The 27,076-nt window shown below is 46.0% G+C and overlaps 1 protein-coding gene across 9 annotated transcripts in view; it reads right to left on the bottom strand.

Moving 5' to 3' along the window:
• Nucleotides 1-27,076, bottom strand: part of patj (PATJ crumbs cell polarity complex component) — a 69,998-nt gene that overhangs the window by 41,906 nt on the left and 1,016 nt on the right. For 6 of the 9 annotated variants that reach the window (XM_046392727.1, XM_046392728.1, XM_046392734.1 and 3 more), the window contains exons 2-20: nt 22,201-22,260; nt 21,930-22,108; nt 19,788-19,997; nt 19,540-19,679; nt 18,946-19,126; nt 14,332-14,460; nt 13,412-13,657; nt 13,104-13,206; nt 12,659-12,747; nt 12,351-12,480; nt 11,127-11,252; nt 9,229-9,290; nt 9,072-9,128; nt 8,841-8,975; nt 8,002-8,214; nt 7,832-7,915; nt 7,321-7,536; nt 1,040-1,249; nt 892-963 (exon numbers count right to left, since the gene is read on the bottom strand). In XM_046392727.1, the coding sequence (XP_046248683.1) occupies nt 892-963; nt 1,040-1,249; nt 7,321-7,536; nt 7,832-7,915; nt 8,002-8,214; nt 8,841-8,975; nt 9,072-9,128; nt 9,229-9,290; nt 11,127-11,252; nt 12,351-12,480; nt 12,659-12,747; nt 13,104-13,206; nt 13,412-13,657; nt 14,332-14,460; nt 18,946-19,126; nt 19,540-19,679; nt 19,788-19,997; nt 21,930-22,108; nt 22,201-22,222 (2,604 nt within the window). In that variant the 5' untranslated portion in view covers nt 22,223-22,260. The remainder of the gene's footprint in view (nt 1-891; nt 964-1,039; nt 1,250-7,320; nt 7,537-7,831; nt 7,916-8,001; nt 8,215-8,840; nt 8,976-9,071; nt 9,129-9,228; nt 9,291-11,126; nt 11,253-12,350; nt 12,481-12,658; nt 12,748-13,103; nt 13,207-13,411; nt 13,658-14,331; nt 14,461-18,945; nt 19,127-19,539; nt 19,680-19,787; nt 19,998-21,929; nt 22,109-22,200; nt 22,261-27,076) is intronic. The other 3 variants (XM_046392732.1, XM_046392735.1, XM_046392736.1) reach the window with 3 other exon arrangements.

Below are 27,076 nucleotides of genomic sequence, written 5' to 3'. Positions count from 1 at the left end.
GCCAAACGCCGACGCTCCACGGTCAGCTCACCTGCTGAAACTTCAGCTTCAAACACTCGATAATTCACTGGACAAACCTGTCGATTCCTTCCAGTTCACTCTGAGCGTGACGTCAATTTGTTTGCATCCTACAGAGTCAGAGTCCTCCACATCCTACAGAGTCAGAGTACTCCAGAGTACTCCACATCGTACAGAGTCAGAGCACTCCAGAGTACTCCACATCCTACAGAGTCAGAGTACACCACATCCTACAGAGTCAGAGTACTCCAGAGTACTCCACATCCTACAGAGTCAGAGTACTCCAGAGTACTCCACATCGTACAGAGTCAGAGTACTCCACATCCTACAGAGTCAGAGTCCTCCACATCCTACAGAGTCAGAGTACTCCAGAGTACTCCACATCCTACAGAGTCAGAGTACTCCAGAGTACTCCACATCGTACAGAGTCAGAGTACTCCACATCCTACAGAGTCAGAGTCCTCCACATCCTACAGAGTCAGAGTACACCACATCCTACAGAGTCAGAGTACTCCAGAGTACTCCACATCCTACAGAGTCAGAGTACTCCAGAGTACTCCACATCGTACAGAGTCAGAGCACTCCAGAGTACTCCACATCGTACAGAGTCAGAGTACTCCACATCGTACAGAGTCAGAGCACTCCAGAGTACTCCACATCGTACAAAATATTCAGCTGGAGTGAAAAAGTTCTTCCAGCACACGTAAAACAAAACAACAGTCAGAAGTTAATTTGTGATAAAAATCACAGCCTCAAATTTGGTGGTAAATGTTGGATTTTCATGTGCTCATTGACCAGTGACTGACTGTACTGTATGAGAGAGTGAGAGTGTGTGTGTGTGTGTGTGTGTGTGTGTGTGTGTGTGTGTGTTACCTTCGGCACAGGTAGCTGTGTGTTGCTGACTGAATCCTGGCTGCTGTCGTCTCTCCTCTCTGTTTCCTCCACCTGCACAAACACGCTCACATCAGACTGAGCTCAACACATGAAGCTTCACGACTAAAACCTGAGGGTGGAGACGCACCACCAGAGGCTTGCGGATGCCCAGGTGGACGGTGCCGGGCGGGACGGACTTCAGGACCTCCACGGCCTCGTCCAGGGTCAGCTGGTCCACCTGGGTCTGGTTGACCGACACCAGCTGGTCTCCAGGAAGCAAACCGCCGTGATGCTCCGCTGAACCGCCGGGAACCACAGAGCGAATCACCGTCACGCAGCGACCCGGATCCAGCGGGTCCTGAAGGCAGAGGCAAACAACACCTCAAATCCACCATCAGAGACTGAGCAGGAACTGAAGGCCCAACATCAATAAACATAAATCACAGGCTTAAGGTCACTTTTTCAATCCCCGACCTCCGTGGACGGGGGGCAGCCGTGGCCTAGAGGTTGGAGAAGCGGCTTGTGATCAAATGGTCACCGGTTTGATTCCCCCACCAGACGGGCAGGAAAAATTTGGGTGTGGTGGAGTGATTAATGCAACAAATGCTCCCCCCCTCCATTAGCCGACTGCCCTTGAGCAAGGCACTTCACCCCCAATATTCACCTCCAATATCCCGGGCGCTTGATGCTGCCCACTGCTCCTGTGTGTGTTTCACTGCATGTAATTTGCTGGGTGTTGCATGTGTGTGTTCAACTAAGGATGGGTCAAATGCAGAAGACGAATTCAGTGTGTGTATGTAAAAACATATATGCTGTCAGTAAAGTGATTCTTCTTCTTCTTCGTCAGCTTCAGCTTCTAACTGCCGAGCAGCTCACTCTGATATTGAGTTCTGTTCGCTTTGACTTTTTGATGTGACAAAAGTCAATGCAGATTTCCCCTCCCTGACTGAGTCCGCTGGCAGCCTTTCAGAAAACAAACAGGACCAAAAACAAAGTGACAGTGGGAAACGGGCGTCCCTCCCCACACAGCACAGCCTCACTCGGTGACCATCCCATGGTGCAGTAAAGCCACGGAGACAGCAGGGGGAGACAGAGACCAGACAAACAACAGAAAATCCACATGCAGAGGGGACACCAACTCCATCCAAGTCCCACAGTCAAACGGACTGGAGATGTCCAGAGTTTAAAACAAGACGCAGGAAAAAGACCATTTCACGCTCCAGCAGTGAAATTCGGCAGCAGAGGGTCAACGTGAACGCTTAGTCCCGTCAGCAGCCGCGATTTAAAGCCCAACACGACAGAATCTGTTTCACTAATGTCTACTAAGGTCCAGACTGATGGATCATCTGCAATCTGATCTGCCTCAGTGTTAATGTGCTGCCATCATTCTGCTGGATGGACTGTTTGTACAGCTTCAGTCCGTGATGGTAAAAGGTCCGAACCCGTTTCTCTGACCGGGGAGGACTACGAGGTGCAGCTGAAAGGTCCAAATGACAGTAAGTGAACCAGCGAGCGTAAGCTGCTTCCCAAGGTCGAGGACACGTCCTTGGTAGGACACGTCCTGCACAGGTCAGACAAGATTTCTTCCTAGCATGCAGAGAACACATACTTTGGGACAGGCCGGCGAGTGTCCATCATTGAAAAGGTCCCGCCTTCACTGCATACTGCACCGCCTGCGATGGTGTCCTAAAAGGACCAGCAAAGCATTGTGTCCACAGATGACAGCTGGTGGCGATAACACTCTGCAAGAAGAAGAAGAAGAAGAAGAAGAAGAAGAAGAAACGTGCCCGTCGGACTGTGGGTACTCTCAGAGCCCTGAGACTGAACACTGGACTCTGTCCTTCATAGAAGCTGAAGGATCCTCCTGTAACATTCGGTGACACAACGTTGAGATTCTGCCGTGTGAGGATCCTTCACTGACTTTCAGACTTCAATTCTCAAATTTCAAGAAATGTGGCTTTAAAGAGCAAGTAAGCACCCTCAGAAACTCTGGTCTTTGTTGATCTCCAGGTGATTCTCACCTGAGCGGCTGCACGAGCTTTGACTCGGACACGACCCAGAAGCACTGCTGGTCCTCAGAGGACAAACTCGACTCTACGAAGGCCTTGGGCCAACAGAAAACAAGCTGTGCCCCAACAGAAGAACATTTTAGTTTTTAGTGTGCAGTCTAATAATACAAAAAGTTTCAATATAGAATTTGATGGCTCCTGTAAGTTTTATAGAAGAACGTTGGTGATGTGCTAATTATGGGAAACACAAAGACAGAAATGGAGACAAACTTCTTTAGCTCGATGAATTTTGTTAATTTCTAGAGGTTTCATCAATAAACTGCTGAATATATTATACAGTATTCATATCACTGATTTATTTTTAAGAGTTTTTCTTCATTTATGTTAAATTAGATTCTTTTTGAAGTTTATAACAAGTTCAACATAATACAAATAAAAATGAATAACAATAAAAGAAGTCTGGAGGCAATTAACGATCCACAAACGCAGAGGACGGACTGAGACAACATGGACAGATAAACTCCACACGCAGTCTTCATGTCTCTGCTCCGTCTGTTTAACCCGAGTAACCAGCAGGACGACCCGGTCCTGCCACAGTCCAAACCCCTCACAGATTCATATGCGGTCTATAAAACCTCTCCTGGTTGGAGCAGATGCACATTTTGTGAATTCCCCTGTGTTGAACCCGGGGCATCGCCCGCGCTGCAGCACGAGCTGCTGTGCCAAGTTTCAGGCTGCCAGAACAAAAGCTGTGCTGTATTTTTAGACAGAACAACATGGCTACAGGTGGTGAGGAGTCAGAACTCAAGTCCTCCACTCCTACAAGATCCTCCGGAAAAAGAAAGGCCTCTGCTGTCAAGACGTGGAGATATCAGAAACGTAGGAGAAAGTGTGAGAGGAGAAAATAAAGAAATTAAAAATGTACTTTGCCAAAAGTAGTGAGATGTTTCCTCGGTTGGCTTTTCGTGCACAGAAAACAATGAGGGGGGTTTTTAGTTTGTTTTTTTGGACATGTAGGTTTCAGAGTGTCTACGCAAAGTTTTTAAGACCTTCACGATGTCAGTCCGAATGAAACTCCAATGAAAGTATTCTTAGTGTTTTTTGAACTTTAGACTTTATATTTTTATTTTAAACTCGAGACCTTTCAGGGTCTCTGAGGTTTTGTAATATGAACAGAAAAGTTTCCATTTTATCACGAAGAACATACTGAATGCTTTAAGGCCAAAAGTATAGAAAAACTCCAGTCTAAGTAACTTTAGTGCGAGTCGGCTGTTCTTCAGCTGATCTTAAACACAGCGGCTTTGTAGCAACAGTTTGTCTCTTTCCTCCTTCTACAGGACAAAAAGCAGCTCCATGTGGACATGGGTCTCCCAGTTGGGTCTGGACCGGTCCACACAGAGCCCTGATCTCACCCCAATCCAACACCTCCGCTGAGGCCACAGCTGACCGTCGTCGGTTCACAAAGTCCGGATGGCAAAAGAAGCAAAGGTTTGGGTACGAAATCGATGCAATACATCCAGACCTTCAGGTTTGGTTTTGGGTTTTGATATTTAATTGGGTGACGTTGTTACTTCACATAAATCAGGCTGAGAAAAGCAGGGAAGGTCAGACCCCAGAACAGCACAGAGAATCCAGTAAATCAGCAAAACGAGATCAGGTCAATGAAACTGCTTCTGAAGCCTGTGGAGGCTGTGAGTGTTGGCATGGAGCAGGAAGGCCTGAATTCTGACTGTTTCTCCGATGGTCAACATGCACTTCGTGTTTCTCCGCTCAGATCAGAACACAACGTCTGGAGAAAAACGCACTTGGTGACGCTTTTAAGGTGTCAGTTTTTAGAGGAGGCCGAGTCCAGACAGGCAGATCAGATCTGCTCTTCTCTTATTGCCTCCAACCATCTTTCACTCCACTCTGACAGCCGGAGAGTCAGTAACAGGAAACACTTTGGCAGGAACGCCGGGCCGACGTGCCCTTGGGCGACAGATACCGAGGGAAGAGACGGAGGAGGAGGAGGAGGAGGAGGAGCAGACGCTGAAGACTGGTGAGAAAAGTTGATTCATTTGATTTTGTGAAAAGTGTTGAAGGCTCAGTTTCCCTCCGAGGTGAAAAACTCCAGTCAGAGCTGATAAACTTGTGTCTTCTACAGACTGAATGCTTTTAATGTTTTTATTGATTTACTCTTTTATTGTACTTTATTTATGTGAAATTAATGAAATTATTTTCCCTCACCTCAAAGTGACAACACATTTAAAAGATTAAAAGTTAAACGCAGATTATCAGTTTTTATTCAGAGCTTCGTGTTATAATCACATTCATATTTTATTCAAAATAATATGGAATATCAGGGTTTTGTTTTTTCTGATGTTCTCTAAGAGACAAAATGATTTTTTATATTTTATGTCAGTATTTTAGTTTTGATTTTGACAAGTGGAAATTAGCATATTTTTAGAAAAAAGGTACATGGATACAAAGTGAAATCACTTCTGTAAAACTAAATATTTTATTAGTTATGGTGAAACTGGAAGTGGTGAGCACTGACTGAATCTCTGTGTCCACCCAGTGAAACCGGAGGCCGGCTCAGACCGGGAGTCCTGGTAAAAGATGATCTGAGCCTCAGAGCTCAGACCTGAACAATCAGGTCCCGTTTTATGTTCGCTCACAGGGGCCCCTGGAGGCCTCCTGATGCCCCGACATCCAGATGCACAGCACTGATCCTGACCTCACAGATACTGAGCAGGAAGTCGTCTCCCTGCCAACTCACTGATGAACGACTTATGGCTCCGTGCTGAACAAAAACACTCATTTCTACATGCTAATGTCATTTATTCTATTCTATATATTTCTATAGTTTTTAATGGTTCTCCTTGTAGGCGGAAACACAGCTGGTCAAGCTGTACAAGTGAGTTAGAATATTTACAGACTGTTGATTTTGATTTTCTTTTATTTAATGTAGTTTATATTTTTGCTGGCAACGTTAATCCCTTTTGCACAGAAAGTAGTGCCAGGAAGTTGGACATTACATGTGCAGATCTGTTCTTTATACGAGAACAGTTTTCCTAAAACTGGATTTCAAAAAATTACAATAAACAGTAACTTAACATATGATAACACACTGAATCGTAACTCCTAACTACTTATGGATAGATTTATTTTAGCTCTATTCCATCTGAATTTTTATCTTATGATTCTTGATTTATTCTGTGCTTTATGTCTTCTTTTATTTCTTGTTCATCGTTTATTTCTTATTGTTATGCACCAAAGCAGATTCCTTCTAGCAGCAGATTGAATTTCCCTCGGGATCAATAAAGTATCCATCCATCTATCTATCTATCTATCTATGTGAAACCTGATTCTGAGCAGCAGATAACAACATTTTATCTGCAAAACTCTTCATGTTAATTATTTCTACACAGAGAGAAAACGTCTTCTCCATCCTGACGAGCAGGAGCGACTGAGTTAGCTGAAAACACACACACACAAACACACACACACACGCAGCTTCGGGCTGCCAGATTATTCCATGTGATTACATGTAAATGAACTTTAAGTGTTAATTTCTCTTTTCTTATCATGTAGTTCAAATGTTTCCTTCTAAAGAAAAATAATGATTTTCACCACACACACACACACACACACACACACACACACACACACACACACACAGGCCCCCTGGGCACATGCTGTATGTGCAGGCTGACAGGGATGCAGACCAACAGGGAGTTAACCCGCAGCTTCCCCCTCCGCCTCAGCTGCAGGAGCAGCAGGAGGAGGAGGAGGAGGCAGAGGTCTTGGAGGTGAAGCTGTGCCTTAAGATAAAGTGCTGAAGCAGGGTGGGGGAAGAAAACACAAGAGGGTTTCCCAAAACTTCTCCCCAGACGGCGATGATTCTCAAGTCTGTTACTCGCTCAGAGAGGAACAAACAAGATAGTGTTTTCAGCAGCACTGCTGTGGGTCAGCGATTCACCGTGAGGTACAGGATCTTAGTCGCCACAGATGGTCTGACGTGGACCCACGAAACCCCTCCATGACACCTCCGGATCTGACTGGGGTCTGGTGCCTGCCTTAAGCAAGAAGGAGCAGCTCATCTCTAATGTAGGGAGTTTAATGAACGATGCTAACACGTTAAGCCGCAGACAAACTGGTCGGACTTCAAAGGACCAGCAGTGACGATGAAGCCAACCGCTGTCCCCTCACGTCGTCGTGTCGGGGCCGAAAGGGTGAACATGAACGCACCGCAGAAGCTACAGCCAACCACCAACTAGTACGATCTGTGCCTGCCTGAGACGAAATAACTCTACACACCAGCAGGCGGCGTAGTCACATCATCGAAGGCGGATGAAGATAACTTTGGCAAAAGTACGACAGACAGATGGACAGACAGTTGGACAGACAGACAGGTGGACAGGGACAGGGCTGTTGTCACCTGGTAGTCCAGGATGCTGAAGCCGAGGCCCTTGTCTCTTTCCTTCTGCAGCTGCAACACCTGAACGTCAGGAGACCACAGAGCGAGCTCCCCTTCATCTTCATCTTCATCTTCATCTTCATCTTCATCTTCATCCTGCTCCTCCTCCCCCTCCTCCTCCTGTTTGTAGTGCATCGTCTCCTCTGTCGACACCTCCTTTACAGGAGACACCTGCTGCTGACACGCACAGGTGACAACAGAAATATTCAAAGTTCAATCAAATCCATCTGCCAGCTGTCAGAACCAGCAGTTTTTCACCACAGAATCAAATAAACATTAGTTTACAAACTGAATGTTTATCTGATAAACATTCAGTTTATCTGCGAACAGACGACAGTAAAAACTGAATGTTCACACGTCTATTTCTCCCAAAACATGATTTCACCTCTCAGTCGAATCCAATAAACATTTCCACTTTCACGACTGCCTGATTTGCATGCAGTGAGACACTAGAGAGCGTGAGACAGGCTACCTGTCTCGCTGCCTGCTGCTGTTCACTGGTGTCCTCCCTGTTTTCTGTGGGACCGCAGAGCATCGACGACAGCTTCAGCTCCATCTGAACAAATACGACGCAGCAGGTCAGGTGTGTGCGCGTGTGTGTGTGCGTGTATGCGTATGTGTGTGCGCGACACACACTCTCACCTCCTCCACACTGGATTGCGATTGTCTTCCTGGTCCTGGTTGAGGTCCAAGTCGCACTGCTGGTTCAGTCTCTGGTTCAGATTCAGATTCAGGTTGTGGCTCCAGCTCGGAGGTCGGGTGTCGGCAGCAGACCAGGGTGAACGGCGGAGGCACCTCTTTGAGGAAGGACACCGCTTCCCGACGAGACTTGCCGTACAGCTGAACATCGTTCACCTGCACACACGCGCACACACACCAAAGAGCCACAAAACTCTGAAACGTTCTCGAGCTCGGAGTTCAGATGTGACGGCTGGATGATTCAGCCATGTGCTCACAGGAGACGACTGCGGTTCATTCAAGGCTACTGAATTAAGCTGGTGCAACATTCACAAAAAGGTCATTTTCAGTCAAAAATAATGACAGTGACGGTTGACTAAATTAGAAAGTTATGACATGAACAGTTAGAGCATTCAGTGTGTGCAGCCACCACAGAGTCACGACTCTCACGTCTACGGGGATCTGAGCTTTTGACCTTCTGGTACCTCTCAGGATCGAGATCATACACACTTTCCACTGGCTCAGCTCCGCCACTTGTTCTCTTTCTTTATCCATTGTAGACAAAATCTGCTACTTGTTTGGCAACAATTGACACTAAAAGCTGACGGCACAGCACGGCAGACTGGCCAGGGGGCCGTCACTCACATGTCACCCTGCAAAAAGCTGCCATTTTTTATATCGCTAAGCTACCGTCTGTAGCAACCTCCACTTCCAGCTTTTGTTCTGAACTAATAAAGTAAGAAACATCTCCAAAAACTGGTCGAACGTCCAGCAACAGCTGCATTTTGCTCCACATCATTTACCTCCAGGAGTTCATCCTCTGGTCTCAAGAGCCCGTGTTTGTCCACAGGGCCCCCAGGGGCCACAGAGGAGATGTAGTGGTGACCATCGAACGAGTCCAGCTCGACGCCAAGACGCAGAGTGTGGATGGGCAGCAGCTACGCACATCAACACAAGGCAGGAAGATCCAGGATCAAACACAAATCCAGTCTGTCAGTCTGAAGCTTTACAGGAGTGGAGCTTCAGTTTCTCACCTTGGATGATTTCTGCAGCTCTGCATCATCTTCAATGACGGGATCCAACTTCACTACCTGACAACACACACACACACACACACACGTGGGGTTGAAAGGATCCTTACACTCATCAGTGCTGAGCATCCAGGACAAACAACAAACTGTGTGACCTCACCAGAACTTGGTACTGTGGTCCCAGGGCCGCCTCCCATTTAGCTCTGAGTTCTGCCTCTGTAGCTACGCACACACACACACACACAGACACACACACACACACACACACACACACACACAGATAGAAGACAGCTCGTGTAAGCAGTGGAACAGATGTAAAATCACAGTTTAGCCATTAAAACACAGCAGCTTCCTGCAGCTCATCAAAAGCAGAGCCTCCAGTGCTGTAACACGAAACTGTAATGATGCAAACACAGCAGCAGTACTGCAGCAAAAACACAGTTTCAAGAGACATGCGACGTCTTGCAGTACTTAACAAAAGACTTAGTACATGATGATGTGCTTGCATGTCCATTTCTAGTTATTTGTAGGAGAATATTATATGTACCCGTCACCGATCGACCAGCCAGGGACTGGAATCAGCCGGAGACCAGTCGGTCAGTGTCTCAGATTCCGAGCCGGTCCGTTTTACGCATTAGCGTTGATAAAAAGATGTTGTACGCGCAGAGCAATAAGGTCATGTTCAAGCTAACATGTTCCTCACATGCAATTTGTAATAGATGTAAGGCCAGAGTAACCCGTGAGTGAGGAGCAACAAACCTAATCAGACACTTAAAACATCATCACCTGGCTGAACAGGCCCAGTCTGAAGAATCAACAGCCAACACACACTTTCACTCTGTATGATGAGATTTAATCGACAGGATTTTACAGCTTTAAAACTAATATGCTATAGTGTGGGCGGGGCTATAGGGAGACACACTAATGAGCATGTGCAGTATGCCGCACCACTCAACACAGACAACACAGACTGTCCATTCAACAGGCCTCTTCAAGTGCTGCGTGCACTTCTGCTAACACGAGTACAAAGTGATACAGTACAAAATGAACGGTTGGAGAAAGTTTTGTAACGAGCCAGCATCAGCTAACAAACCCACAGCGACGGACGTCGTGTCGCCATCGGGCCCATGACTGCTGTTCTGTACTCATACTGCAGTAGTGCTTCAGTGCAGCCAAAGTACTACTAGTACTGACTGTGATGAATTTAAAGTGTTACACATCTTGTAGTACTGCAGCAGAGTTGAAACCTGTTTTGTAGTTCACTACATCTCTGCTCCAGGCTGATGTTCACCTCATTGGAATTCACCAGTTAGAAGCTAAATGACTCAAATGCAAACTGTAAAGTAAGCAATTTCTACTCTGAATGTGTGTGTGTTTAACACATCTGCACACACACACAAACGTCTGATGCCTTCTGAAATCTGAGCAGAATAAATGGGTTTTCCACGGCAGAGAGACTGCAGGAGTCTGAACGTGAAACACTGACAGTCAGAGCAGATTACAGAGCGACGCTGCCGAGCAGCCGTCGGTCTGAACTCCGACCCTTTAGGCTCATTTCAGGGAGGAAACCACGTCTGCTGAGCTAAAGAAAAACGCCAGCATGTTCTCACAAATCTCCTCACATGTTGAGCTATTTTGCAGCAGGTCTGGCGGTGTTACAACAACAGCCTCTGATTAAATTAGCATTGCTAACCTCTGCCTTCACAGTGCAATTAATCTGCAGCGTTTGGCTGAATAAACAGGGTAATACATCGCTGCGAGTCTGTCAGACAGCTCGGACACTTTACATCTGTTGGCCAGGAGCAGGCAGGCGGCGTGCTAAGTGTTAGCGTGGCATTTTGGCCACTTAGCAAAGCTAATGAGGAATAAAAAGAGAGGAAATAATTCAGCTGTTAGAGGCCTGAGCTGACACAACTGCAGGAGCTCCTCACACCAAAACTCGAGTGATGACGAGTTTTAAGGTCCAGTCTTCTTAGGAAATGTTAATGTTCAGTTTTCTAAGTGACGAAATAGTGTGTGTGTGTGTGTTTGTGTGTGTGCTTGCGCAGACATGCTCACCTTGTGTTAGCTGTGCTGTGTTGGAGTACGTTGTTTCAAGCTTTGATGTCATAACACCAAACCCCGACGAGCGAGTCTTCATATCCAACGACCTCCTCAATGACACACGAGACGACTCCCTCTCCACTGACACACACACACACACACACACACACACACAATCATATGCATTTCGTCCATCTCTAGCATTTGTTTCTTGAGTATGTTCTTGGAGACACTGACAGTTACAGATCATCTGGGGCCCTTCAGCCTGTGGCCCCTGTGCAGGGTGCAGGCTGCTCGGACCTTTGACCTCCTGACTGATCATTTCTGTTGGTGATCTATAAAACTGAAGTTTACTTTGAGTCTGTGTAGATAAGAGAGCCACAGAAATGAGCAGAATGTGAGCAACTTGAGAGTGCAGGCTGAACTCAGCTGGTTTCCAGTCCTCTGTGTTTCCTCAGTAATGAAATAAAAGACGTCTGGAGGAGATAAGAGCCCTGCACTCCTCTTCGTTTTTAAAAAATCACTTGCTTCTCTCTGGCCTGGAGGCTGACCAGTGCAGGCCGCCAGCCGATCGCAAGACAAAAAAATGACCCCGAACCGAGTGAATTAATCTCTCTGGACGCTGGTGGAGGAGGAATCACACGTTTGCAGCGGAGAGTTTGGGGAAAATTACACCGAGCTGTAAACAAATTTGTCATCTTAATCTGGGTGAGAGCACAGAGGCTTCAGACAGGAAATAGGAAGCAAAACTCTGATAAGTTTAACACAGAGAGTTAACTTCCCTCACTGTTCACCGTCATACCAAACAGGTCTCCTACTTTTAACGTCTCATTTTTAAGTCCAGCACTGTAATCATAAAGACGATCTTGTGATTTGTGAGATGATCTGCTCACACTTTGCTATGCTGGACTATGAGACAACATCACCATGACAGAACTGCGGCTGCTAGCTGGTCTGCTGGGGCAACACTTTGGTTCAATGTGAAAAATGAGAATGTTTCTTAATGGGGTTGAGACTTGATAACCAACATCCAGGGGCCCAGACCCTCAGGGCCCAGAAACTCAGGGCCACCTCAATGCCCAGAAGACAACTGAAGTGTGTGTTTTTAACTCCCAGTTTGCTCCGGTAACTTTACTTTTCAAACTTTCCGACGGCACGTTGCTCGTCTACCGTTTACTGTCCTCTGTCAGTATGGAGGACTGAGGAACCGAATGCTTAAGTCAACCTCTGTCTGTCTACCTTTGTCCAGGGATCTCTCCAGGCCTCTGGCTTTCTTTCTGACAACAGAGAGAACCACAGTCTCACCCGTCCTCTTCATCACCTCCAGCACCTCCTGATTGGTCAGACCGTGTAGACTGACACCATCCAACTGCAGAGACAGACATGAGGACAAAGAGAAAGATGAGGAGGGACAACATAAGCTTGGAAAAGCTTAGATCAGGTCTTCAGTGTTTAAAGAAACGTCTCATTGTTAGGGTGTACATGTAGGTACACATAAGAGATTAAATCAGGTCACACACACACACACACACAGAGCAGCTTCTTACAGCAATCAGTCGGTCATGGATTCGAATGTTTCCACTCTGATCTGCAGCGCTGCCTGGAACCACATGTTTCACGAAGACACCTACTGCATCTGAACACAGGGGGGACACGCAGACAGACATGCAGGCAGACAGAGAGACAAAGAGACAAAAAGTCACACAGACAGAGAGACAGGCAGACAGAGAGACAGTTTAGGTTGCGACCTTAAAAACAGAGCTGCACAGTATGGAGAAAACATGAAATCTGTCATTGATTTGCTGCATGTGCTTATGATGTGCATCACAAAATGTAGAAGCTCTGTACAGTTGTTTCACAATAAAAAGCCAGGATCAACACCCCCTTCAGTCTGAAGCTTTTATTGTGAAGAGGTGTACCCTACACACGTGTACAGTGGAAGGAAAAGTTAAATGTGGGGGTGTTTGTTCGGTTTGTGTGTTCCTGTCCTACCTTGGCTCGTCAGGGGGTTGTAGCCGACGATGGAGATGCCGAGGCTCTGGCCCTCCTTCTTGGTTAAAGGAACCTCATGGATCTCATATCCCTCCAGGTTGGGCTGAAACCAAACACACACACACTTCATATATTTCAGCCCTCCCTGACCAGCAGCACAGAAAGCACAAAGTGAAGAGACAAAGGGAAGACAAACTGTCTTCTGCAGCAAAGACACAAAGGCTCTCATAATTTGTTTAATCAACAGAAATTCACTGACAACCTCATAACTCCAAAATGATCAATATGTAATAATTCAAACTGCCCACCGTCTTGCTGAGCCGGCGTTGAGGCAGGTCAGGCGGTCGGGGGGGTAAGGAGGAGATGGGGGCGGAGTCTGGAGGTGGTGGGGGAGGAGGGGCTGTTGACCTCTGACCCTGGGGGTCCCTGGCAATCAGCATGGTCACACGACTCCCGCACCCCTGCAGCACCTTGACAACCTGGTCGCTGGTGAGGCCGGTGGTGGGCGTCGATCCGATGCACAGGATGTGGTCACCTGTGCGTAGACGCCCGTCCTGATTGGACGAGAGGGGGGAAGGTGCATGAGAGCCGATCAGAGGGAAAGTAATGATTTACATAAAGTGCTGCAGAGGTTTCAAATTTGACTGCAGCCACAAAATAAAGGCCTGCTTCCAAATACTGGCCAAGTAAAGAAATGAAAAGAGGATAAAAGTAAAGAAATGAAAAGAGGATAAAATCCTGGTGCTTGTTACATAATGTTCAAACCAGTTGAGCATATTTTACATTTATACTGCTTTAATTCAACGCAATGTTCACAGTATTACCTTCTTATTTCAGTCAGTGTGGGAGTATGTGTGTTAATGTCTCAGCCAACTGCAGTTTGTAGAAATGCACGAAGTTACAATAGACGTCAGCAGAGATATTTGAAGCAATAATGGAGTTTGGATTTAGCTTGCAGCTGAATCTGATCGTTGTCAGACATTTTACAGTGCAGTAAATACTGTAGTAATGGCGACTGAAGTTTATATCTGGAGTACTGGCACCTCAGTTCTGTTTTGTTGTGTCAGACTGCGGTGCCAGCAGCCACTGGTGTCATGTGGCTAAACGAGCCTAATATTATTATTATTATTATTATTATGTAATAAGTCTAAAGCTAAAATCATTGCAACAGACCCTGACATCGAGGTTTGGTTGTATGATTCATACTCACCGGCAGGCACTAACTTACTTTGTCAGCCACACTGTTTGGGACGAGCGTTCTGACCACCACCCCAGTCGTCTTCCCTCCCACGATGCCGAAGCCCAAACCAGATCCGTCGTTCACCAGCTCAATTTCCTCCACGTGACCCCACTGATCCTTCAGACAGAGACGTGAACGAGGTGGTGAAGAAGCTGGAGTCCAGCAGTAATTAAAGAGCTCAGCCACATGTTAAAGAAGCAGAAGCATTGAAGATTGTGAATGAGATTCATCCTGTTAATAACAACAAAGCTCCTTACCCAAGTTTAGATTTTTCTTTAACAGTACTTTCATTTTACTTGCAGTCGTTTTCTGCGTCAAGCTTCTTTTGCTTTGTTAAAAACTCAATATGTGACTGAATTTTGGCTTTGAAAATCTGTCGTCTGTAGAGTTAAGATGCTGCACTTCAGGAATTTAAGCTTTTTATTACAGTTACTGCTGAAGGCTGAACGGTTTGATCCAATTATCTCCTTTAGCAGATCAATGCAGTGAAAACGGATTCGTGAATTCACAAATCGTTAGACTCGTTTTATGTTTGTGTTTCCTGTCGGTGGCTGAGCAGCCGACTCACAGAGCTGCTTATCTGTCCAGAGGTGAAGGTTTGTTAAACTGAACCTCAGCAAGTAATTACCAGCTGAGGGCATTTCCTGCTCTCTGATAGCAGCTGCTGATCAATGAGACACACACACACACACACACACAGGTGGCTGCGGTCTCTTATTACAGCTCTGATCTGATAGACCAGGTTCTGGTCTGTCTAATGAAACAAGCCTCCTCCTCAGCCGATTGGCTGTTTGAAGCTGCTTGTCTGATAAAGTCGAATCACACTCAACATGTTGAATGCTTTGCTCGCCATCAGAAGTTCACTCTTTCACAGAAGAGGATCCGTCAGTGCAGATGGTTTACCGCAGCTGCTGAAGGTGCTGGATTTCCTCTGCTTCTGCTCTCAAACTACATTTGTGTTTCTATGTTATTGTGTGGTAAAACAGGTAAGTCATAGTGACATTAAGATGAACACTGAGGTGTAGCTTGTTGTCTGTTTATATCAGCATAAACCTGTTGTGGATCAAGTCTTAGTGTGACCCCTGCAGACCCAGAGACCACAGTGTTAGCTGCTAGCATTCTGTCTGAGAGCTCGGTCAGCACAAAGCAAGTTCAAAAAGCCTCAAGACCAGTTTACAGCCCTGTTTCACCTGCACACAGTGGAGACTTTATATGAAGCCATGAACATAAAGCTGGCCGCAGACCACAGGGTGATCTAATGATGTTCTTCTCTCTGTTCTCAAACATGCACACAAAACAGGATATTATTCAGATCAATGCTCCACCTCGCTGATGATGTCTGTCACCTGATCTCAGAAATAAAAAGGGACACTGCAGCAGCAGCTTGTTGTGGTGATGCATCAAGGGGAGAAAAAACAAAAGTCTGGGTGAGTAAATGTTCACAGGTCATCTCTTCAGTCGGAACTGGAGGTGAGATTTTCAGTTTCTGTCAACAGCAGTAAGCTACGAACATTAGAACATTTTCTGCTGCTTTATCAGGACGACCCCGTGAGCCAGTTCAGAGGGTTTAAGACGGTAAAGTCTAAGAGGGTAAAAGTACTCCAGCTTTGTCAAAGTGCAGCACCAAATCACTGGAAGACTTCAGTGAAAGGATTTTGTTCCAAGGCCTCCTTCTCCTCCGGCAAAAGCAAAATGGCAAAAGTGAACGATATGAAACAAACGGCAGACAAAGTTCTCGTACCGCTGGCCTGAAAGAGAAACCCAAGCCCAGAACAGGTTGAGTATTTGCTCAGCTTTAGTCGACCTGAGCAGGATCGAGTCAGAGAATTACTGAGTACACTTAGTCCAGTTGTTCTTCAGTTCATTTGCGCTTGACCGGAGCAGTTTTAGCCCCTTCAGGTTTCTTTAAGTGCACAATTTCTTGTTTTTTTATTTTATCTCTGTTCTTTCTGTTTTTCATCATTTTTAAGAGAGCCATAAATTAACTCTATACTCCAGAGTGCACCGACGACACATCATCCTAATCGACTGTGGGAAAAATATTCAGTCAATAGACAAAAGGCTGTGAAATCATATCGGACTCAATGATTTATACCCATCTTTATGAGTGACGTTAGAGCACCGGGCGGAGCTGACGGAGGAGCTGAGAGGCTGGACAGAACATCAGCTGTGATGGCAGGTCAGGGATGCCTGAATGTGCCCAGCAGAGCAGTCCTGGCCTCAGGAGACACGAGAGTCAACCCGGCCAGACAACAGCAGTAAAATCCAAACCACAGTTGTGTTTCTTTATGCCGGCAGCTCCATTAAACGTGACCTCAATAGAAGCGGGACATGAATAAAACAAAAGCGGGAGGATCGGAGGCCTGGTATGCAGGACATGGCCCGGATCCAACGAGGCAGGAGGAGGAGGAGGAGGAGGAGAAGGGTAACAAACAAGAGGGACAGTGTAATTCTGTGTGATAATGAGCCGACAATAGAGCGCAGCAGAATGATTACAGCTGAGACTAACCTGTGGTCCTCAGCCCACATTAACAGTCCAGACCTGCTCCACTTTGTCGCCACACCATTTTCCTCACTGAGACCTTTTACTCTGCTGAGCTAAAAGTCAGAGGTCTCAAACAATTTCACGCCTTCTCACCTGTTCGGTCCGATAACCCTGGTGTGCTTTAACGTTTTCTACAACATGACTGTAAGGAGCTGGTGATTCTTCTGTCTGTATCTTCAGCAAAAACCGATCCTGTTGCTCCTCTTTTCTCTGATTTCGTCTGTGGATGAAACCAACTCGAACCCACCTGACAGAAACTTCTACGTTCTTCCAATCACATGTCAGTTTGGCGAGGACATCACTGTTTTTCTCACATTTTACAACCACGAATATCCTTCTATGGATTAAGACAAGCTCTGATAAACTGGTTAGGACTGTTGCCTCGCTTTCAAAAGGTTTGTCGGAGAACCCACCGGCCGGCTGAGGCCTCTCTGCATGGAGCTTCCTGTTCTCATGTGTTTCCTCCCACAGTCCAAACCTGAATCAGCAGTGATGTGAGCCTGAATGGCTGTTTCTCTCAGTCTGGGGCAGACCCCACCTCCGTGATAGGCTCCAGTGACCCTCCAATGGACATGCAGTTCATATATAAACAATGGAAATGCTTCAAGTCAGTCACTAGTAGAGATCAGTATTTATACACATGAAGTGGAACTCAAAGAGCTGCAGGCAAGAAGCTCCGATGCTCAGGAGGGAAACATTGAGGTCAGGATATTCCCTGTTTTTTGGTTGTTGGTTTACTGCTGCTATGGAGACAGCTGTTACGAGTAAGACGAGCTCCACTCAACAGTCCAGTAAACAAAAGTTTCACCGGGCCTCCCTCACCTTCTTCATCCAACTCCACCCCAGGTGATGTTGTCCCAGTTATAACTGCATCACTTCCTCCCGTCCCTCTGCACTCGCTGCCAGTCTTTGACTCGCCCATCATGTCAACATTCATTGATCGCACCTCTGCAGACTTAAACACATATTGTCAGGAGCGATGCTGCGAGTGGAGCACTAACCTGATTTCCTATAGGCTTTAAGGTCATAAAAATCACCTGAGTCTATGTCAGCAGACTTACGGCTCATCATAAGCAGGAGGTCTCACTCTGATTCAGAGGCGTGGACTCAAAGTGACCTCCAGTTATGATTGACGTCCTCTCTGCAACGCTTGTTTTGAGTGACAGCCAAGCTGCGCTGTTTGTGTGTGTGTGTGTGTGTGTGTGTGTGTGTGTGTGTGTGTGTAGCTGGCTGAACACTCAGTACAGTATAAATCTGATTCCAGCGATGCTCCACAACTCTACGGGGCTGCTGGTTTAAGATCAGCCATAAAACAACAACAATCAAGAAATGTGCAAACTCAGGATTCAATTTTCCTTTAAGCTTTCAAGCTGACATCTGGTTTTGTAGCCCAACATGCACCAGGTAACTGATTGTAAATGTACAACAGAGAAGTCTGACACTTTAACATTCTGGACATCATCATTTTAGAGAAATTAAACACTTAATATCGATTTTTTGCATTTCATAAAATGGATGCTAAAGATTTTTAAATGACCCGTTTTTCTGTTTGTCTCAAACAACCAACAATAAAAGTTTAGTGTCAGAGGAGACAGACCCATCTGGAGTTAAACTGCATCTTTTATTCCAGATTTAAAAATCTAAGCTAACTTGACCAGAGAAGAAATCTATCAGAAAAGCTTTAGAATTTGACAGAAACTTAAATCCATTAGCACTTTAAACGTCTCTTCTTAAACTGAGGCTAAACATAAAAATGAAGATTGATGAGGGTTTTTCAAGTCCGAGGCCAGGATCCCAAATCGAGTCACTTGACTTATTAAAAAAAAAAAAAAAAAAAAAACAAGAAAGAGAGGGATTTTTCTGATATTTCTTCACTGATTTTCAAATTAAAGGAAAAGTTCAATGTGTCAGTGAATACACTGACAGCAGAGTCAGGAGTTGGGACATGGTTAGCCTAGCTTAGCATGAAGACTGGAGGCAGGGGACGCAGGGGAAACAGCTGGCCTGCTTAAAAAATACAAACAACAAGCACCAACAAGATTGCAGACTTTTCTTACCGTGCTGATGGCAGCGGCAGGCTGTGATGACGTGTCGAGGGGGCGGTCCCTGGTCACCACCAGCTCCACCGTCTCTCCGGGCTGCTGCAGGAGGGTGAGGGCCTGCTGCTGGCTGATCCCCGGCTCCAGAGGGCTGCCGTTTATCACCAGGATCTGGTCCCGCTCCTGCAGTCGGCCGTCCCTGCAGTCGCGACACAACATCAGTCAGTAACACAAACAACTGAGTGACTGACCGTTTCAGCATTAGCAGCTACACTGCTGCTTGGTTAGCTTTCAGTGAGTAACTTTAAAGAGGAGATGCATTGATAGAAAGTTTTGACTGAAAATCTAATCAAAGAACATGAATTTAACCATAGTTGCCAAACTACTCATGCTCGTCTTACTCGTGTGTTGTCTCTGCATGTCTGTAATATTCATGATCAACAACAAGCTGCGGCACAGACCAGCTGTACAGCTTGGAGTTTCATTTATACAAATTTAAAATGGAATACTGGCCAAAATTATTACAGCTACAAAGTCTCTGGAAGCAGACAGAGAACAAACAATCGCGGTGACGTAACGTCTCGCAGGCGCTGAGAAGTTTTAGCAGCGAACCTGTGAGCGATGCCTCCGGGCTGGACGTGTTTGACGAAGACACCCTGACTGCTGCTTCCTGCTGGATTCAGACCGACCACGCTGAAGCCCAGACCTCCAGAGAGAGGCCGAGTCAGACTGATGAGCTCCGTGTGGCGACCCTGCACGCACATTCATGATCAACAACAAGCAGTACAGTTTAGCTCATGTGTACATGCATGCTGTGTGCTGTGCAGGTGTGCTTCTGTGTGAGTTGTGGCTCCGCCCACCTTGGCTGCAGCAAGGATCCACCTCTGCAGGAGGTCAGTCAGGGGCGGAGTCTGATGGATGGGCAGAGATGAGCCATTGGTCAGGACAGAGGAGGAGGCGGACAGGGTGGGCGCGGCTGAGCTGCTGGCTGGATTAACAGCGCTCATGATCAGCTGACCCTTTCTAGAGAAACTGATCTCACTGCGGGCATCAGGAGGCATACAGCTCAGCTACAGAGGAGGAGGAGGAGGAGGAGGAGGAGGAGGAGAAGGGGAAGGGGGAGGAGGTTTGTCAGACAGGAGATGCTTTGCTGCTGTACAGAGTAAAGCACAGCTGACTGACTGACACATGACATGAAACGATAAATGAGCTCATTAAACAGCACAGCAGAGAACCTCCACACTGTAGCGATCAATAAGCCTGTTTCTGATAACGATCGGTGTTGAGTCTCTGGTTGAGTATCTACACTCTTGAAAACGGTTCTTGGATCCTGTGATGCTGAGGGTGTCTGATCTTATCCTTCAGGCTCTAATCCACAAATCCATGTTGGTAACTTGTACAAAGTCAGGTTCAGGTGTTCATATACTTTTGGCCATAAAGCAAAGAGCATAAAAACTGTCACCAACACTGATCAGCTTCAGGTTTTACCATCAGACAGACAGAGACAGACAGACGGTGACTGACAGACAGAGACAGGCAGACAAACAGAGACAGAGGGGGTGCTCTGATATGCAAGGACGTTGTCGACAATAAAGAAAGACATGGAAGGAAAAAAATGAAGCGTGGAGGCCGCGGGGTAAGTGGGGAGGAGGTGGGGAGGGGGAGAAAATCAATAGATTCCTCTGCAGGCGCTCTCTCTCTCTCTCTGAACAGGTAACGTATTAATGACCTTTACACTCACATTGTGGAAACTTATCAGTCTGCGGCTTATTTAGGCCAGGCTGACGGAGCAGGATCCCGAGCCATTTCATCAATACGGCCTCGACAAGGCCGTTACTCAAACCAAGACACTAGATATTAAAGCTTGATAGATCCGCAGAGCCGGGGGAGGGAGGGAAAATAAATAAAGAAAGAGAGAGAGAGAGAGAGAGAGAGAGAGAGGTCCCTGCTTCATGCACCCTCCACCGGCTTCTGCCGACGCATTCATAGACTCAGCTCTGACCTTCGCAGCACTTAGAATATGAAGCCCAGCGTCAGTTATTGCCATTATCTTAATTTGGCCTGCAGATTGTTTATTGTAAAGGCTCCACGTCAGAGTGAGCTGGAGCTGAATACAGATGGCGATGCAGAGGGGATCCAACGTCCCCCGCTCAGCCGCGCTGACAGGTCACAGCGGTGTGCGGTGTGCCGATACCCGATAGGCCGTCAACACCTGGGCGGAGTTACACATGTCAGATCAGACGGGAAGCGTTCTGCAGTCTGCAGAGCTGCAGTGTGGACGCAGCTGCTTGTGCACCAACACAGATTATGGTGTGACATCCGGTCACAGTATGGAAGCTGCAGTTACAGCCACTGAAAGTTCGTGTTCGAGCTCGTGTAATCATGCACAACCTCGTCATGTCGGGCCTCAGGAAATCAGTTTTAATTTTGTTTTGAGATTCAGTTTCAGTCCTCCTAAATGTCTGGTTTTCTGTTTTGATTCTTCTCTGCTAAAGCACATTTTGTCACCAGCTTCTGATCATGTAACACATGAATACAATTTACATATAACAGTTTAATAAGAAAATATCCAAGTTGTATGAATATCAATGAATTTGATGTAATACAGTGTTGCACCCTTTTCTTAATCAGGGTTTTAGTAAAATAAAAAAGGTCATTTGAAAATAGTTCTTTAAATTTAACTGTTAGTGGTGAATTCCTCAGTGTTTTCAGTGGCTTCAGTCACAATTAAACTTCTACAGGGATCCACATGACGTGATCTGATTTCTGAGCTGGATCATGTAACATATCAAAGAACAGCTTCTAAGCTTGCTGTCTGAACTGTCTGACATTGAGCTCCATCAGTCAGTCATCAGCTCAAATCTGCTTTTTGAACTGTTGGTTCTCAGATGTTTCACTGCAGGGGGGCAATGATGTGACAAAGGGTGGGGTTTTTCAGGACTGCTGGTTCTGATCTGGTTTTGGGGCTTGCTGAGTGACGCTGAACGTGTTCTCTGCCTCACCTGGTTCTGGAGCTGTTTGATAGAGTGCTGCAGGGTCAGGATGTGGTTGAACAGCGGACTCTGCAGGGTCTCCCTCAGGTTTCCAATGGTGTCACTGTGGGTCCACTCCTCCCTCTGGACCAGTTTGGCCTGGAGACGCTCCAGAGCTCCCAGGACCTGCTGACGCTCCGCTGAGGACACTGAGGACAAACACAGGATGTGAAATAAGGACATGATAACATCTGCCAGTCTGATGGTGAGCTTTGTGAAACGTCGAGCTGAGATGATTCACCTGTCGGGACATTCTCAAACATGGTCGTCCCTCGATTTCTGTCTGCCACTCTGGATCAATCTAAACAGAGGAGAACAGAGTTTATTTCACGTTTATATCAAAAACTGGTCAGCATGAGCATCAAACAACAGGCTCACAGGTCAAACTCAGCATATCGTCCATTCGCACGGCACGACTTCCATCTTTACAACTGAGACACGTCAAAGTTTCTCTGTTTAATGGAAATTTCCTCTGGGCTGCTGCACGGCTTTTAATTTGAAACAGATGCAGGAAGTGCTGCTGAACAGAAGCTCCACATCAAACAAGAAACGGCGAAGTGAAAAACTGGAATCACTTCCTGCCTGAAAGCAACGTTGCTGTTGTCATATTTAACAGATAGATTTCACTTTGCTCAAGTTAATAATGTTTCCTCTTCATATATAAGGGTTAGCCTCGGTGTTCCACAAGGTTCAGTGCTTGGGCCGATCCTGTTCACCTTATACATGCTCCCTCTAGGAAATATTATTCAGAAACATGACATAAACTTTCATTGTTATGCTGATGACACTCAGCTGTACTTATCCTTAAAGCCTGAAGAAACAGAGCCGTTAGCCAGACTCCAGGCATGTCTTAAGGACATAAAGGACTGGATGACCTCCAATTTTTTATTATTAAACTCAGACAAAACTGAGATCATTATTCTAGGCCCCAAACACCTTAGAAATAGAATAGCTGATAATATACTCTCTCTGGACGGCATTACTTTGGCCTCCAGTACGACTGCAAGGAACCTCGGCGTTATCTTTGATCAAGACGTGTCATTTATTCATCACATTAAACAGACCTCTAAGACCGCCTTCTTTCACCTCCGTAATATCGCTAAGATTAGGAGCGTCCTCTCTCAGAGTGATGCTGAAAAACTTGTCCATGCTTTTGTTACTTCTAGGCTGGACTACTGCAACTCACTATTGTCAGGATGTCCAAATTATTCTATTAATAACCTGCAGCTGATCCAAAATGCAGCAGCCAGAGTTTTAACAGGAATCAGTAAAAGGGATCATATCTCCCCCATCTTAGCTTCTCTTCACTGGCTTCCGGTAAAATTCAGAATAGACTTTAAAATTCTCCTACTTACATATAAGGCCCTAAATGGACTAGCCCCATCATACCTGCAGGATCTAATAGTCCCATATATTCCCAATAGATCACTCAGATCACAGAGTGCAGGTTTACTTACAGTTCCCAGAATTTATAAAAGTAGAACGGGAGGACGAGCCTTTAGCTATCAGGCACCCCTGCTGTGGAACCAGTTGCCAATCTGGGTTCGACAGGCAGACACCACCTCCACTTTTAAGACTAAACTTAAAACCTTTCTGTTTAGTAAAGCATATAGTTAGCACCAAATAAAGTGTGTAGGGCTGGTAGGCATAGTTTCACTCACCTCATGATATATAGCCACAGGTAGAATAGGTCTGACTAACTGTTAATCTTTAAATCTCTATCATAGCTAAGCTGCTATAGGCCTATGCTGCCGGGGGACACAAACATGATCCACCAAGCAGTTTCCCCTCCTCCTTCTCCTCTTCTATCCTCTCCCCTCGTCAGATTAACATGCAGTTCATTATTTTATGTCACTAACTGTGTGTCCAGTGCTCCTCGTAGTCTTGTGTCTCTCCCTCCCTCCCTCTCTCTCTCTCTCTCTCTCTGTATCTTTCTGCAGGTATCTCTCCATCCAGATCTTCAAGTTGAACTGTAGCCGGCTCTATGACCAACCCAATGTGTATTGTTGACATCTGCCTGTCATTCCTCTATGTACCGACTATGGGCGGGGTGGTTCTCCCTACGGGCCGAAATCGAACTGATATGATAGTGATTCTCAACATCACATAAAAAAAGAATACATGAATGTTACAGCAGTTCATTATAATTTTCATTACTATAATTTTCTTATAACTTGTGAAATGTTAAAATCATATTGAGGTGGTAGCAAAAGTGAAACTAAACAGTTGAGATTTTGTTTTGCTTATCTTTTTAGTAATGTCATTTCTCATGTTGTTAATTGCTTTCCTGCCTGTACAACATCCATTGCACGTCTGCCCGTCCTGGGTGAGGGATCCCTCCTCTGTTGCTCACCCTGAGGTTTCTTCCATTTTTTCCTGTTAAAGGTTTTTCTGGGAGTTTTTCCTTAGTCGATGTGAGGGTCGAAGGGCAGAGGATGTTGCTGATGTTATGTTAAGCCCTTTGAGACAAACTGCTTGTAAAAATGGGCTATACAAATAAAGTTGACTTGACTTGACTTGACTTAACCAGAGCAAACGCTTCCAGCAGAGTGGGGAGTCTGTGGTTGTACTGGTGGAACTGAACATTAGAAGGCAGTTGTAAGGTCCTTTACTGCCAGAACTGCACCCTGATGACATTACACCACCCGCCATTTAACAACAGCCAGCAAAGTCCTTTGACTCAACCAAACACCAGCTTACATGTTACAGACCAAACAATTAACTGATTAAGCAGAATCATTAATAAAGAAAATTAACACTAAACCTTCCACTTGGTTACAAATTAAAACCCATTTACAGTTCCATCATCCATCATAGTCAACAACCTCACAGAAATACGTGACGTGCGCACGGATTGTTGGCACTGCATTACGTGGTACCGACACAAAATGTGGTAAAATTACATGTGGGCATCACAGAATAAAGGCATAAATGGAAAGCTTATACACCCAGTAGTCGCATATATGACGTAATGGCCACCGAACTGGCGCTACCAGAGCTAAACAAATCTCCTTTTTCACACGTTTCTGTGACATCAGGTTGTCTCTCCAGTTCTTGTGCCTGCTGGTTGACCCAGTTCCACATCATCTTCATAAAATAGTCCACTTTGCTGTTGATCAAGTCCATAATTAGTGGCCGTTGTCCTTTGGGCTGCAGGTTGTGGTACATTAAATTACTCATCCGCTTCTGGATAACTAAGCGCTTGCTGGAAATATCACTGGAAACTTTTTTGTAGAGGCACTCCTGAGGTGTGTCCTTTCTGTTCTCCTCATTCTCCGGTGGGATCATGTCCTCCACCACCCACTCCACCCCGTCAAGTAGCCTCACCAGTGACAGAAGCCTTAATGTGGAAGTATACAGGAAACCCACCCACACAGACCAATACCTACTGTTTGACTCACACCATCCACTGGAACACAAGATGGGAGTCATCAGAACCCTGCATCACAGAGCTGAGACAGTCCCCACCAGCTCAGCAGGACAGGTGAAGGAACAACAACACCTCAAGTCAGCCCTAAAAACATGTGGCTACCCCAACTGGGCACTCACCAAAGCCACAAAAAGAAGACCCACCAACAATAAAAAGGACAATAACAGGAAGAGGAGTAACATTGTTATTTCTTATGTATCAGGATTATCAGAAAAAAAAACTAAGAAGAATTTTCAACTACCACGACATCCCGGTCCATTTCAAACCAATGACTACACTGAGACAGAAACTGGTCCATCCCAAGGACAAAATCCCCAGGGAAAAACAGAGCAATATTATATATTCCGTCCAGTGCAGTGAAGAATGCTCTGATCTGCTGACTGATCCATCTTCTTTTCTTTGTTAGATGAAGTCATCCTGTTGATTTTTAAACCCCACAGAGGAGCACATGTTCTCCTCACAGCCAGAAGGTGAAGGTCTGGAACTGAATCGTCACCTTGTCGCTGCGAGGCCACAGTGTTTAACACTGAGGCACCTGTCCCGCTCTGAAACCTGATGTCCTGCGTCACATCCAGGCTGAACAGTCTGTGCTACCAGCCCGACTGAGGCTGGCAGCACAGGGTGTTCAGCTGGACGTGAGGCGGGTCCTCGGTTCTCAGTAGACGTTTGTCACAGCAGACATTTTGACTTGTCATAGCAGGAGCCAGCATGGACAATACCAGCACCCTGCAAATGACTCATCTAAGCTGTCAAAATGTCTGCTGTGAAAAGGTCTTTCCACTCACTCACCCCGAGACCACAAGTGATCACTCTTAGCGGGGGACGGTGTTTGTGATCAGTGGTTTGTTAAGGCCTTAAACACACACCGGAAGAATCTTCTAATGCCGGTCTTCTTTGGTGGTGTCAGATGTCTCTTCAGAGCCTTACTTATGTGTGTGTAAATGAGCTCTTCCTGTAACAGCAGGTTTAGTTGGACCAGCCTTACGCTTCCCATGTCCTCACGCAAGTCCTTGTACACCGCCTTGATAATCTTCTGAATGTGCTGTGGACTTGTCTTGACCGTAAAGTCAGAGCCTGCCATCTCTGTGAGAAGCGTCTTCTTCAGTGTCGTGATAATGGTTTTGATGACATCTAGAGACACATGAACCCACTGACCTTTGAGAATCTGGCTAACCAGCCCCGTCACAATAAGATGGTTTTTCAGACAGTTTTTCACGCTCTTGTACTGGGTCAACTGTGGTTCCACCCGTAGCTTCATCGCACTCAGCTGCCTCACCGGTTGTAGGAGCTGGTGCTTCATCGCACTCGACTGTTTCATCTGTTGTAGATTATGATTAGCCGGTGTTATGTTAGCATTCAGTGAGCATAGCTAACCTAATGATATCACTCCTTTTCTCTGTTGACAATTTCTCTTTATATGAGAATCTGTCTCTCACATGTTGTTTATATATTTCTGATTATGAACAAGTGATAGATGACAAATGACCAGTGACAGACAACGACAGCAAGCACGTTGTCCCCCAAAAATGGTGGCGCTGCCTCAGAATTTTACATGATGTCCATTCCCTGTTGTCAGATCACACATATGTTTAGGCTAATGTAGTGAAGTTACACGCTGAGATCAGGTTATAGTCAAATATAACTCCTGCAGTGTGTCTGCTGCATACGTGCGTATAGTACAGTGTGG

The sequence above is a fragment of the Scatophagus argus genome, chromosome 6, assembly GCF_020382885.2.
Source record: "Scatophagus argus isolate fScaArg1 chromosome 6, fScaArg1.pri, whole genome shotgun sequence".
Classification (NCBI taxonomy): Eukaryota; Metazoa; Chordata; class Actinopteri; family Scatophagidae; genus Scatophagus; species Scatophagus argus.
The sequence above is the reverse complement of the archived record's forward strand: the minus strand, read 5'-3'. Positions and strand labels throughout refer to the sequence as shown.